Below are 15,369 nucleotides of genomic sequence, written 5' to 3'. Positions count from 1 at the left end.
GGAAAGACAACAATATTATCCCAAAATAAAAGGAATTGACAGATTGAGACAGCTATGGCGTTTCAATGAGAGAATTGAAACGCCCTTCTTGAGTGACCCAAAACGACTTGTGGGTCAAGCGAGGATCAAGAAGCGATCAGTAATGGGATCTCTGGTGGCACAGAGAGACTGGGACTAAGTTGAGTTTTGTGAAACAGGCTTAAACTAGAATTAACACACTGCGGTTGTATGCCTGCGCCAACCAGCGCAGTTGCTACATACTTTTCCTTCGAGATTAATTTCAGCTCAATTTGACCTTTGACCTTTGAACACCGAATTGTAATGACTTTATCTTTGAGTCCAAGTGAATATTTTACCACATTTAAGACATTCCCTCAAGCTGATCTTAAGATATCATGTTCCTAAAAAAACATAAACACACTTTGTAAGACCTCCATGACCTTGACCTTAGGCTACAAAAATGAAATTCAAATTCAACAAGTGAATGTTTGTACCACATGTAATCGAATTCCTCAAGGAGTTCCACAGATATCGCAACAAATTTGCTTTGTGATGTCACAGTGACCTTTGACCTTTGGCCACAAAATGTGTCAATTTTTGCCTTAAGCAGAAGGTAGCCAGCTATTTCTCAGGCACACAGCAACTTTCTGATATAGCGGGGGTGTTTTTTTTTTTATTTAAAAGATTTGCATTAGAAGAAAAAAAAGATTGGCATCCAAGGACACATAGATTTCAGAATGCAGTGATTAATAACATCTGAAAAGTATTTCATAATTGTATTCTTGTTGTCACCTTGTCTTCCCTTTTCCCTTACAGTTTCTGCAACCCCCCTGGCGCCCCCCCTGGGGGTTGGGACCCCCACTCAGAAAAGCAGTGGTCTAATTGAATGCTAGTGCCACATGTAATGAAATTCCCTTCTGGCATTCCTGATATTTTTTGTTCAATATAATGCTAGTTCATGTGAATTTGACCTTTTGGCCTTTGACCACCAAAATCTAATCAGGTTACCCTTGAGTCCAAGTGAATATTTGTACCAGATTTTAAGAAATTCCCTCAAGGCGAAGATGGGACAGACGGATAGACGGACAACCCCAAAAACATTAAGTGACTGCCGCTGGTGCAGAGGCATTCAAACACAGAGGAGCACAGAAATAAATGAATTCATGACTTACATACAGACTCACACTCACAAACTTACACTCGGAATTTGTAAGTTTAAGAAGTAATGGTGGGTGTTGTTTGTGCCTCTGGTAACAGAGTAAAATCTTAACTATATGAGATGCTCATGCTAATGGGAACTGTTGTTGAGAAAATGAATGGCTTTGTTAAGTGTGCATCTGGCAGAGGAACAGTGGCATTGGATATCCCATTAATCAGAGTGCTGGTTACAGTGCTGGTATTTGCAAGTTACCCTGTGCAGCCCTTTAAATGCTGTCTACACCCAGAATCCCAATTACATTTCTCATGAATAATTCATACATTCAGTCCCGCTATTATACCAGCCACACTGTGTGTTAAGGTCGCTGTTGTTTTCAAAGACAAGTAAGAAAACCCCCCAATTATCACAAATAAGCAGCACAAGCAAAGGAAGGTGCCTTATAAGAATAGCAAATCTAAGCATCCTCTCCTAAAAATGAACTAAAAGCAGTTGCTGCGTGAAGCTGAATTAAGAATCATTATTTTTTTAAGCACCACAATATAATGGTTATCAGCATGTTAAAAAAACTGCTGATTTTGAGTAACAAACCCATAATAGAGGCGGATAATTATTGGGACAGCTTTACAAAAGACTTTAAGGGTGATTCATTTATGTCACTCATTGGGCCTCCAGGGAGGAGGCATGGAGGTTCTCCCGTAGACAAGCTGTAACCTGCATATTTGCAAATCCCCTGATAACTGTAAGAGCTGCACTCAGACACATTTGAAGCCAGTGATTACATGTAGAATAATGCTGAGGCTCCAATTAAAAACTTTTCATGCCATCTCTGTGAGTCGTTTATTTCTGTTAATCACTGAAAAATAAAAAAAGAGAAGCAAGAACTTTTTCCTTTTTTGTTTTTACAGAAAGTGCAGTGTCAGTTGGCGCGTCGAGAAAAGACATATTCATCACGGCACGTAATGAGAATCCCAGACCTATTCATAGAAAAATAAGTAAAAAAAATTGGCACTTTCAAAGTATTGCACATACAGTGTGGATCAAAAAACTAATTCATGCACATAATCAAACGGCTTTTTCTGAAACCACTGGTCTTTTTTATTTACCGATAAAAAATATACACCAGGGAAAATAGGCTTAATTTCTTCTGTCTTCCTCATCATATTCCTCTGTTGATGTATTTATCTATTTCCACTCAGGAAAGATACAGTCCTCAGTCCAGTGGGAAAAAAAATGCATACTGATATATAAATTTCATATTTACAGATATCAGCAGGATTAAGATTGAGAACCATTTGAGGGGTGGTGAGTTAGTTGTAATCATGAACTGGTAGTCACTCATCAGTTTTACCAAGGACTCCTCTATAGTCTCTCTCTCTTTGTCCTTGACCTCTGTCTTAGATACAGCTCAGAGGAATTTCTTGCAAACCTTCTCCACTGCAGCAACTTTAATAAAATCTCATTTGTAGCCATTATCATGAGCTCTGCTTACTGTTCTCTGTTTTATTAGAGGCCGAGCGATGTGTGATATGGGGCAAAACAACATTAAACTGACTTTAAAGTGACTGTGGTTAGTTGGGCAGGTTTACTGTCGAGAGTGATGACAACAGAAACAACGATTATGGGAACTGTAATGACCCGTGAATAGAATTATCCAGATCTGAAATTGATGCAAGAAAGCTAGGTGAAAACTGAAAAAAAAAATTTTACTCTAACAGTATTGTCTTAACAATTCCTCCACTCAGATTAAACACTTTGTTGACACATTGCCAAACATGTTTCCACGAGATGAGAGATAGTCTGTCACACTTGATCATGAGGTCAATTAGAATATCCTATGTTTTTGTTATCATTAAAATCAGTAACAGGTGGTAATTGAGAGCAAACCCATGGGCTCATCAGGTTCTACTGACACCTTGTCAAGTATTTATAGCAAAGCTGTGATAATCGTTGTTATGTTGCCAGGGTGATAATCAGCCAGTGGATAAATTGAAGGATCAAAACCAGTTAAAAACAGAAAGATTTTATAACGAGGGTAATTCAGAGATTGATGCCTTCAAAGTCCTCTGGACATATTGTGCTTTTTCAATATTTATTTCCTGTTACATATAGGTTTTGTGCATGTAAAAGGTCTGCAAAGACAGTATGGATAAACTGATGTGTGTTTCTGAACATGAGAACATGTGAAGTATTACAAATACAACCAATTTTTTTATTATTAACGTGAATATAAGCATAACATGTCTTCTTAAAATTGGGGAAAACATTTAACAATTAGCATTTATGAAAGCTTCGGATGAGTTAAGTTTGTGCAGTGGCTAGAGCTGGTTCAAGGTTTTGACTCAGATCATGATAAAAGCTAATTAGCATTACCCAGGAAGCTGATGTTTCAGGGTCCTATTCACATTATGTGCACGTTAACATATTGGAAAAACTGAAATTCTAATTAAATTTGATTTTAAAGAATTAGTTAATAATAATAAATAAAATAAAACAATTATTAGGGGTAGGGTCTGTAACTTACTTTGAGTGCACCTGTCAGTAAGACCAGCAGCTTTCTCTTTGTTTACAGATATCACATATATCCCAGCCAGCCTCATGATTGTTTTAATAATTGGCAAACAAATCAATAAAACTTAATTTTCCCAATAAATCTGGTGACATGGAACTCACACCCTGGGTCCTTGTGCTTTAAATGACTGGAGTGTCAGCAACAGTTAAGATAAAGAGCAGAGTCCTTTGGGTTTAGGACTAGCTGTACTTTTCACACTCACTCACCTAACAAGCAGAGCAGAGGGAGAAAAGTGTATGCAAATAGACTTTTCATTTTAAAACACTTGTCTTCTGCCATTTAGCATTCTGTCCCTCATCGCAGCACTCAAGCAAGAGTATTATCCCAGTTTCCCCTCAGCCAGTGGGTTCTTCTCTGCTGTTGGATGGAAATGGCTTATCCACAGATTAAACACAATACCACAGTTCCTGATTGCCAGCCTTTTGCAGCAGTAATTTTGTATCCTCGCACTTTAAATGGCATAAGTAATAATCTGGCCAAAAGTAAAAAAATGAACTTTTGGATGATTTCTTCAGGATTCTGTGTTAGCTTGGCCTGAAGCCAGCTTTTTTCCCGCTACTGGCTCCAGTGTTTCCCTCTCTAGGTTCCAGTCCACAAAGTCTGCATAGTTTAGTTCGGGCACACCCGCTGTCAGGCCCAAAGAGCTGACTGACCCGGCCAAGGAGCCAAGCCCTTCATAGGCGTATGTCTGAAGTGAATCGTACGGTGGGCCCCGCGTGTACGAGTCCGCTTCCGCCACCTTTTGCTGGAGGATCTGCTGAATTATGTCGTGACCATCCAAGAGAAGCGAAGGAGCTGATTGGCTGAGCTCTCGAGGAATGCAGTCAATGATAAACCAGGCAGGTTCTGACTCCGGGCTGTAGTTCCCATAATCTACCTGCTGAGCTCTCCTCCTCCTCACCACCACAGACCCCTCCTCATCATCCTCAAACTCTTCATCCTCTCTGCAAAGGCTTGGTCTTTGGCCTAGGTAGGCGTGGAACATCCTGTGAGACTCAGAGACTTTGGGATTTCGAAGGGCAGCAATGTCAAAGGCCTCTGTGTCCTCCTCCCCGCCTCCTTCGTCGTCGTAGGTCACCACGTTTTCTCTGATGTCCTCTTCAGACAGAATCAAGGGTTCTTTGCTCGCCTTTTTATTTCGTAGCTGTGTGAACATAATCACTATGGCTGGGGAAAAGGGAAAGGGAAAAAGAAAGGATAAAAGGAAAAAGTTAACATACAGAGAATATAATAGAAAACCAGGGACATTCAATAACACGGTACTACAAATTAATGCAAAAATATTAGAGGATTAAGACACACTTCATAATACTTGGTAAACCAAGTGCTTCTTTTCTTTTTAGTCGATTTTTTAAGGGAATGTGTCATAATTTACAAAGTGTTCAGTCTAGGCAAGGCTGTGAAGAGAGCGAGAATAAGCTTTCATGTTTAGTGACAAAAATGTAGAAGAGAACAAGAACAGCTCCACTTTTAACATGAAAAGATTGATGACTACAAAAAAAACAATGAATGTGGCTAGAAGGTAAAATGAAGTATTTAAGCAAAAGCACTGAGTCTGATTTTGACTCTGTTTAGTAAAATATAAAATAATAACTGAAGCAACATAAGAGACGTCATTTCAGCACCGTGAATATTCACCTCTGCACCATCTCTATTTCTCAACTGAATTCCAAAGTCAGGGGCCACATCCTTCTCAGACCGATTAGACCATGGAGGTCGAACTGAAATGCTCTATAGAGGATTCCCTCTATGTGTCCCCAGCTGCCTTTTCAAACAGCAGAAGAAATGTAAGATACTTCAAGCTCATACAGCATCTACATTCCTGGATCGCAGATTTAGCCCTTCTGCAGTCAAACACATGAGTTGAGGATTTTGTATTCGGAATGAAGTCTTGTTGACACTCCATCATGCTAACTGAACGGATATAGGAAAACAACGAGGAGTCTGCCGTGCGTCTTTTCAGGATGTAGTGAATTTTCTTAAGGACTTGAGAACCATGTTGCCAGAGATCACCCAACAAAGGAAACCCTCACTGTCCCTGTAACATCCTGCAGCTTAAAGGTCATTTTCAGGCCGGTGGCCTTTTAATAAAACGGGTACCTGGATCTGATGGCAGATGAATTCATTAAGTGCACGGCTGAGTTACCCTTTCCTGCTGAGGGAAACATTCTGTTTACTATTTAGCAGCTGTGTGTTGATGGTTGAATGGTCTGTATTTATATAGAGCTTTTCTAGTTTTGAAGACCACTCAAAGTACTTGAGAATTCCATTCACCCACTCACACACTCATTCGTAAAAAAAAATTATATTAGGGGCCATTCAGGGTTCAGCATCTTGCCCAAGGACACTTCGGCATGTAAATGGGGAAGACTGGGATCAAACCACTGACCTTCTGGTTGGAGGACTAATGCACTACCGCTCAACAAAGGTTTATTGACAATTTTAATTTCTACTTGTATGATTTCATTGCGTATATGTTATAACATAACTTGTTTAGCTTGTAGAATATATCCTACCGTTGTGTTGTTATTGTGGGTGGCTTGTGGCCCATACCATTTTACTGTGTTGTTTTTAACTGTATTATAAGAGCGGAGAGCCACAGTGGTGTCAGAAGGGTTTCCATCACTTGGCCTATGATTTATGTTCATGTGAGTCTTTTTACTTGGCGGCATTTGTTATTTCCGTGTACTTCATGGTGTGTGTCAGTAGTTAAAGTCTAGACTTCGATAACATCTGTTTTATTAAAAGTTTGGTGGAGCTGTCCATTGTGCTGTAAATTACATCCTGACTTAATGACTTCCAGCACCTTCTGTTTTGATCTGTGGTGACTGTGGTGTTGTATTTGTGGTGCGCCTAGAGTGAGCAATGTGTGTGTGAATGGGTGAATGTAATACTGAACTGTGAAGCACATCGAGTGGTCATCAAGACTAGAAAAGTGCTATTTAAATAGACATTACTCCTTCATTTCATTTTCGCGGTGTTAGTTAAACCATGTTTAAACCTTGATCCCCAAGCCGTAAACGTTTTGTGTGTGTTTGTCGGCCCCCCTGTAATGTCCTATTGTGCTTAAATGTGTAAATCTGATAACTTTTTAAAATGCATATACCATCGAATTTCGTAGGCTATGGTTTCTGCTAAAGGGTTATCTCCGTCGTTGGAGTGGGGCATTCAACTGTTTTGAGCATCCACAGGCAGAAACATATATCGGCCCCTTCAATTGCATGCTTCTTTAAGCTGCTTCACTTGCTGCAGCTTTGCGCTTTATCAGAAGCTCGCAACCCTGGGATATAGGTTGGCTGGAGAAGCATCCTCCCATGGGATCACTGATTATTCAGTAATGGAAGGAGGCATTTCTTTGCCACAGACCAGAAGCTCCTATGAGAAGCCCCCATCTCATGCTCCGTTATCACTATCACCAGTGTCTGGGGTTGATCCTTTCTATTCCAAGCTACTAATTCATTGTTCTACTTTCCACAGTGTTCTACTTCCTGTTGAGATGTAAGTGCCAAGTATGTATGGTGCATGAGGTTATATGTTTTAAGCACGAAATGGAGATTTGGAAATACAGTTTCCACCAGTAAGTGTTGTATACATTGTGTATAACAAAAAAATATAATTTTTCAAAATGTCACTTCGCTGTAAAGTGATTGATAATGTTGGAAGATGAAGGAAGGCCTACTGACAGGGACTATAATTGAATAATAATAATATAATTGAAGCTTTAACTATAAACATTTAACTTATGACTAAAAGAAATGTGGTGAGAATGACTAAATCTTATCAAAGAGAGGAGGAGGGTAGCACAGCATATCTGTGGCGCATTCCAACCCAACTGGGGAATGAATGATGAGAATATCACACCAGTTTAAGACTTGAAAAGATGCAGTTAAAGCAAAACCAAAAATCAGAATCATCCTAGTGGAGTTCCTTTTGGTAGATGGACTGAACATCTGACAAATCCTCAAATACCAAGAAGCCTGCACTTCAACACATCAAGATCTCTCACACCCTCAAGAACCACACGGGGATGCATGAAGTCATCCTCACACATGAGGGCTATAAGGGACATCAGTGAAAGAGCGAGGACCATGGACCAGAAACTGGATCAACATTAGAAACAGACAACTTGAACCTATGACCACCAGACCCAAACCACTCACAGCAGCCATTGATCAGGGGTCGAGCTATCAAACGGGAATCTGTGGATTTTTTGGAGAAAGACCATTTATATCCAATGCAGAGATAGCAGGTACAAACTGATGTCCCAAAACCTGTCCATCTGTTATGTCAAGGCTGAAGTTACATACATACACAGATCACATTATGAACCAACACCTTGACCACAGATCAAAACCCAATTTCCGAAGAAGAAAGTGACATGCAGCTGAAAGACTTTCTTGTTGCATACCTTATGAGGTGCTTGGTTTATATAGAAAAGAAAGCTTCACTCTGTAGCGGATCTGTTGATCTTAATTGTTATCATTCTGCCATAACTTTTCTTTATAATCAGTTATTGGAAAAAATTATATTTACCCTCAGAACAGTGCAGCAAATCTTTTTGCTGGATACAAGTAGATGGAACCATCAAACGTCTAGTTGTGTTAAAGGACTAACGTTGTGCTATTGCAACTGGAATCCATTGGCCATGTTGTGGATGAGGCATGCGATACATGACATATGCAACCACTAACTTACCTAATAATATGACGATACACAGCAGTATGGCAACAAAGGCTCCCGTGCTGAGACCAGCTGAGGACAGGAAGGCCTGGGCCTGACAGATGTTGTGGCTGTTGCGACCCCTGGTGTTCCCCTGACAAACACACACCCTGAGGGAGAGCGTAGTGGTGCTGCTTAGAGGAGGCTCGCCGCCGTCAGCCACCACCACCAACAGGCTGAAGAATTCCCGGTCTCTGTCCTGGCTGAAACCTTCACGTCGACGAGACACTATACTGGCAGTGTTGTCTGTAGCCGGCAGGCGGGCAAGGAAAGAAGGTGTATGAAGGATGATGGTGAGATGGATGAAGGAAGAAAGATAAGAGAATGACAGAAGAGAGGTTGAATGATATGAGAGAGGTGGGAGAAAGGTGTGATTTGAAACTGTATTTTAGGCAAGTACATTACACAAGGTGTTAGTTGAATCAGAAAGCTCAGTAAAAATAGGCACCATAATCACGGACCACTCCACATGATTTTGTAGAGTACAGTAGGAGCAGGGCACATAATTGACTTTAATGACTAAAATGGGGTATTTCAGACGTACAATGAAGAAATACAGCATTCATCAAAATTCCTAAGTACAAAGGTGCTTATTATCAGTAACCATTACAAATTATGAACTTTTAATGAAATTGTATTTATTTTTAGCCAAAGAAGATTCCTCTTCTGTCACATCTCTTGTCACTGGAGGTCCTCTTCTCATTTTGTATCAGGGTAAACAAACCCATTCCCAGGTTTGGCCAGGTTTTACACCAGTCATGCTGATCCAAAGTCAATTATTTGGGCTGCATCTGAATCTAGTGTTAAGTGAAGTTTATTCTTGCAGTTTGGTGAAGTTTTGTCCTCCTGGTGTCAGAATCTCTTGCCTGTCTGTTTTAAGATGCAAAGTAGAATAAATGATGAATTATGTGGGATGTGCCTACACCTCCTAACCATGGCTTCATGTGTGTTTCAGCTCATGTTCAGTTGCGTACTGATGCTTGTGTACTTCAATCTCTTTGAAGTTGCTCACGCAGTTCCTCAATATGTGGAGTCATGGTGCATTAGACACAGCCCAGGCCAAAGATGAAGCAACTGACATTATTTTAAAGTCCAAATCCATAATTGTGACCTAGCCTGGAATGAGCCCTTTGTGATGCCATATAAATATATATATAGGGCTAAAACTCATTGAAATCACTCGTGTTCCATATCTTCTGTGTAAACAGAAGATACTCGGCTTGAACAATGATAGAGATGCAATATTTCATTTCAAACAGCACATTTGTCAGCGCTGAAGAGGGCAGCAACTGTAGCAACAGAGAACGCTGTAGAAACAAGGACTTTGGCAGAGCATCTGACGTAAAACCAAGGAAGTGTCCCAGATTTAAAAAGGAAATGGCTGGACACCTTTCGCATTCCCATTTAAACATCTTATTATATTTTTTGTAAATGTTGATCCCCCTACCTCCCCTTTATCTAAACTTTGATGTCAGGATTTATTGAGAATTTTTATTATGAGTCATAAACAACCAAACATGAAAAGTATATATGTATGTATGTATGTATATATACATATGTCTGTTCATGTCATTCTAAATGTCTGCAGGCCGGTTCCACTTGACATTCAACGCAGCGATGCTGGTCATCATGACAATGAATAAATTGAGGCAGTGCCGAGAGAAGATACACAACTGTTGAATATGTATTAAGAGTGTATCTTACAAAGCATTGTACAACCCAACTGCCCTGGGGAGCTCCCAGCTATGATGAAGCACGTCAGCTAGCAGACAGAGGAATGTGTATATATGTGTTTGCATTTGTGTTGGGAATTTGTAATGTATTCCGGCAGTGCCCGCTGGACTCTGCACATCTTTATATCTTAATTTACATTGTGTGTCCTGCTGACTTGCATGGAGCCTCTGGGTGAACACACAAACACACACACACACACACACACACACACACACACAAACAGATACACGTAGGCATCTTAATTTATCAAAGGACTTGTCTTTTGTCCTCCATTTGACAAGCTGTCTCCAATTCACTGGATTTTAGTCGGAAACAGAAGGATGGAATTATATAGTTAAACTTTGATGACTTCTGTTAATAACCCTACCTCGGCTGTTGTTTCTGCAGAATGCTGGTCACCTGGTTATCTGAAAGGTTCATTAATATTGAACGTGACTAAATCTCACAGAAATTCAACACTGCACTTCCTTAGGGCCTAACAACCCTGAATTATAGCATATAGAACTAACTGTTCTTGATATATATGAACCACAGACAAACAGACTTCAGTGTCATAACCAGGATTGTGTTTTTAAATTAAATTTACATTTTAAAGGTAGTCCAGTTACACCGGTAAAGCTCCACGCTATAACACTCAGCTATGTTAGCAATACTTTTCCGAGCAGCAGTCAAAGGGTTCTGTGCCGACTTGCAGTTATGTATTTACTAAAACATTTGAACCGTGTTACTTATCAACAATGCACTTATTAAAACCATAAAACTGCCTGTCATCTTGTTAGATTATCAAACAATTGCATTTGATGTCCCATACTGCAATATTCCACTGTCACATGAAAATAACTGAATTAAAGAAACTGTTGCTTGTATTTATATAGCACTGAAAGACCACCTTTGCAACAATCCTTCCTAAAACCATTAGGTGTGTTGTGGGTCTCTAGTTGTTTATTAATGAGATAGAGGAATCATGAGTTGTAATAACCGGAGTCTTCAGGGCCCTGTACATCACTTGATGCTCTCACGTGGCTGCTCTCTCTTGAATTTCCACTTATTTTCAAACATTTTCTTTGTAATCATCCATATACTGTTCCAAAAAGATCATCTGTTCCCTTTACTATAAATTGCTCAGATAACAGTCCCCTGTGTCTCTGTAAATGGTAAAAAAGCTGGGGTATAATAACCCGGAAATGTCTAAAGTAAAATAAATGTTTTCAGAAAGGCTTGATGTCCATTTTGAACCTTTATTATTGTGATAACTTGTCGACATATGATCAGAACATAGAACAAGATGCAAGCTGTATCCCTGTGTGTTGACCATGCTGTTAGTGCCCAATGCAACAAGGGCTGTGGGAGGTCAGAGAGGAGGATGCGCTGACACACAGGAGAAGATTAAAGGACAAAAACTGAATTAGTAAACAACATATAATTGGTAGAAAGTGGAGCAGAGGTGAGCTCTCTCAACAGCAGCATCGATCCTCTCCCGACTGAGAGGTGGTGCGGAGAGGAGGAGAGAGTGGTGATACTTGCAGCACAAGTGTGATGACGGGAAACAACTGCAACAGCCCTGGAGAGAGGGGGAGGTGGAAATATGTTCAAATGAACGATGGAGGGAGAGTCAAGAGAGGAATAAACTGAGGGAGGAGTAAGGGGGAGAGTAGTGTGTGAGTGTGTGTGTGTGTGTGTGAAAGAGGCAAATTAAAAAATATGTGAAAGGAGGGAAAGAGGAAAGGAGGGAGGCCATTTTAGGAAATGAGAGTTGGAGCTTAAAAACCAGAGAAAGTCGCTGGAAGTAAAATGAGGTAATAAAGCGACCGGATAATAGCAGTGCCCAGTAAACCCACAAAATGATCCATATGGCTTATTAACACAAGCTCTATAATTCGATTCAATTTGATTTATACTCCATTCTCTGCTCAAGAAAAACAGCAAGCGACAGACTCTAAGACGTTTTTGTGACGGGGGTACAAGCAAAGCTGGTGTAAGCCCAAATCACACCATAACAACTAGATAAGAGCTGCTTGTCTCAGTTTTTCATCCAACGTCAGCTGTTGAGCTTGAAGTCCAGAACATTACAAACCTCATTCAACCGGGACCCTACAGGTTTCCTAAATACCACCAATTCTCAAGTAATGGGTGGCTAGGGATCCTGCCTGCTTCAAATAGACCTTGGCTGTAGATTTTATCAGCGGCCAACTTGCAATTACCTCTGTTGTGACACATTTCTATAGATTTTTTATCCGCTCTGATGTCTGCCATTCACTAGAGAATAACCTTTAAGTGAGAACAACTAGATCTTTAATTTGGCTTCATTAAGTTCCAGAGGTGACCGTGAAGGAGGACAGGGGGAAGGAGGGAAAGAATTGAACGGGGCTCCATACATTATAGTCCGATAAATTAACAGCACACGTGTGCACACAGAGATAATGTGAAGAAGAATAAGGGGACAAGGAGGATGGTGTAACTCGTCTTCTGCTTGAACAGAGAATTAGCTTGTCTTTTTACAGATTTTAGATGTACTAAGCCACTCGTCATACAGTGACAATTATTGCGTTGTTGGCCCCTGGGTCAATGAAATGCCATTTATACCTAAGATGGCATCTTTGTTCAGTAATGCACCTTACTCGCATGTGCGAGAGATTGTGAACAACCACAGATTGTGGCTGTTCACGTTTTGGAATTTTTAAATTGATCAGTTTAATATTGCAGCTTGTGATCGACAAGGAATCTTAGGGGGGATTGAACTCCCCGTACAAACCAGATTTACCCCAGAGCCACATAAAACTGGTAAACAACCATTAAGATTTCTAATGTTGCAATGATGAGAAATGTTTTATTATTAATAAATCAAACTTCACTGTCCAATCATCAGTCATATATATTTTGGGAAAGCCGCTCAGGCCTGGTCGGTGCATCTGATTTCCTGAAATGTGCAACATGTGAAACGGCACTGATCTTGATCTGTGTAGACGGCTTTTAATCACTTAGTTCACAAGCTTCTTCATGTCAGAGGTTTATGTTCTTGAACTTCTCTAATCCATCCAGTAGTTTGAATGATGAGTGAAAACATAACCTCCTTAAGGAAAAATATGATGCTTACCAAATGTTTTAAAGTATTTCAAGCAAGTAAGTAAATAAAGTAGAGTTCAATCATAACAACTGTACTATTTGATTGCAGAAAACCTCACAGAGAAACCATAACCTGTATCCCTTCAGCTAACAATAATCCAAAGAGCCTACAGGTGGGAGAACTGTGGGATTGTTACTGTGTATGTTTTTCCTCAGGAACAGCTAATAGGACATCGTGACCACATACTAATCTGAGGAATACATCAGCTCTGTAATATTATAGACAGTTAAATGGTAAATGAGTCAAATGTTCACTGATGACGTACTAAAATAACTCATCTTGATATAGCCTTAAATACACCTTGTACTATGGCATTATTCAACTTTTGTATGGTAGGTTTAGATGCTGCTTAAGGTAAAGAAAAGATCATTATCTGGTTTAAACAGAAATACAGTGACTTGATGCACAACCTGATAAACCCCAGAGTGCGGACCACAAAAGATAAATGGAATTTGACTCATCATTCATTTATACATTACAATCTTTAAAAACATGTTTCAACAACTGATTACCTTTGCCATCAAAATGTAAAACAGCATAACAGGTTATGAAGATAGGATTAAAGAATTGTTTCACAGTGGCCATCACACTATGCAACAACACGAGGCACAGGTCTGTCCTCCCCTCAGGTTGCTTTACTTATAGATATATTTTATGGGTTGATGATGCAAAAGCTTGAAACCATGATAAAAGGGCTTTTGCTCATTTTCATTTTTTTTGTCCATGTACCGTCACAGCACCGTGAGGAAACCCATACATGCACAAGGAGAACATGCAAACTCCTGACCAAACTATGCCTCAAACCCATATTGCTGTAAGGCAATAGTGCTGACCACTGCACCTCCGTCATCCTGACTGTCACATCTGTGACTGTTAAAACATCTGCCAAGAAATAAGGGGAAGTCGAAGATACTAATCATCAGTCAACTAAGATTCAAGTCGAGCTCAAGAGTGAGCACAATTCACTTTCATGTTGCCTTTTGGGGTAAAATCCTTCCCCCACATTGCAGTCCGGCCTGCTTGGTGAAGAACTGACACACACACAGGCAGCTGTGGATGTCAGTATGAGATCTGGTGTCAGGGGAAAAATAGATTTTGTGATGGAAATTCATCTTGAGATTTGAAATAATTAAATTCTCAGACTGGAGTTTCTTTTGAGTGATTATAACAAGAAGCTCTGCAGAGTTTATGCAACAAGCATGGGTGCTCAAAATGGAACAACTTGCCGCAAGTTCTGGCTCGAGGATTAACACTCTACCCCTTAGCCACAGCACAGCTGTGACCTGTGGTGGTCGCTGCACACTGGTACCAGACATATTTTTTTCCCAAGATGTGTCTGTAGAGAAACAGCAGCTGGACTGCTGTGTTGATTCAACAATGATACAGGGTGTTTTCTTCAAACAGTCTCTTAAATTGGAGACTTTTCTTTTTTTCCCACCAGTTTGCTGTTTGGCTCTTTCTGCTCCCCAGATTAATAACATGCTACCCTGGATGTACGGCTATAAGCAGATATACACAGCTGTCCATACAACCTTTAAAGTTGAGAGGATTTATGTTTAGGAGAAGCTTGGCCACAAGGACTTCGATAAGAGGTCGACTTGGGAGACTTGTCCAGCGACAAACGTAATTGTTTTAGTTACAAGTTGAAAGCAAGTGCAACAAAATATAGTTCTTACAGAGATAAAACAAGAGAGCAAGTACCAATGACAGTTCCAGTGATGGAAGAAACTAAGATATCTGAAGCTCTGAATTTTTATGTTTCGTCTGGATTGAGAAAAAGGCTTTTGTGGATCTGCCGATTTTTGGGGGCGACCTCTGTTATTCAAAGAAAAACTCCCTTAAAGTGACAATTTAAGGTGTCTGCTGTTTCTCAATTCATCCTTTGAATGACATGGTCTACGTCAGAGAACAAAAAGTCTGAACCAAAGTAAGACAGTTTGGTCCATCTTAACCTCGGCCACTGTTTGAGTCTGCCATGTTCTCTTTTCAAAGAGATCAGGATACATGGAATCGAAGGATAGCTTCGGCCTAGAAGGACCCGGCTTTTGTATCCTCTTATAACTG

The 15,369-nt window shown here is 40.1% G+C and overlaps 1 protein-coding gene across 1 annotated transcript in view; it reads right to left on the bottom strand.

The window, feature by feature from the left end:
- Window positions 1-1,984: 1,984 nt before the first annotated feature.
- The window catches only part of LOC133968807 (cadherin-18-like), a 131,062-nt gene continuing 117,677 nt past the window's right edge, over window positions 1,985-15,369 (bottom strand). Inside the window, exons 10-11 of the mRNA XM_062405019.1 lie at window positions 8,424-8,693; window positions 1,985-4,895 (exon numbers count right to left, since the gene is read on the bottom strand). Coding sequence (XP_062261003.1) covers window positions 4,240-4,895; window positions 8,424-8,693 — 926 coding nt within the window. The 3' untranslated portion in view covers window positions 1,985-4,239. The remainder of the gene's footprint in view (window positions 4,896-8,423; window positions 8,694-15,369) is intronic.

The sequence above is a fragment of the Platichthys flesus genome, chromosome 14, assembly GCF_949316205.1.
Source record: "Platichthys flesus chromosome 14, fPlaFle2.1, whole genome shotgun sequence".
Taxonomy (NCBI): domain Eukaryota; kingdom Metazoa; phylum Chordata; class Actinopteri; order Pleuronectiformes; family Pleuronectidae; genus Platichthys; species Platichthys flesus.
This window is presented reverse-complemented; position numbering and strand designations above follow the sequence as displayed.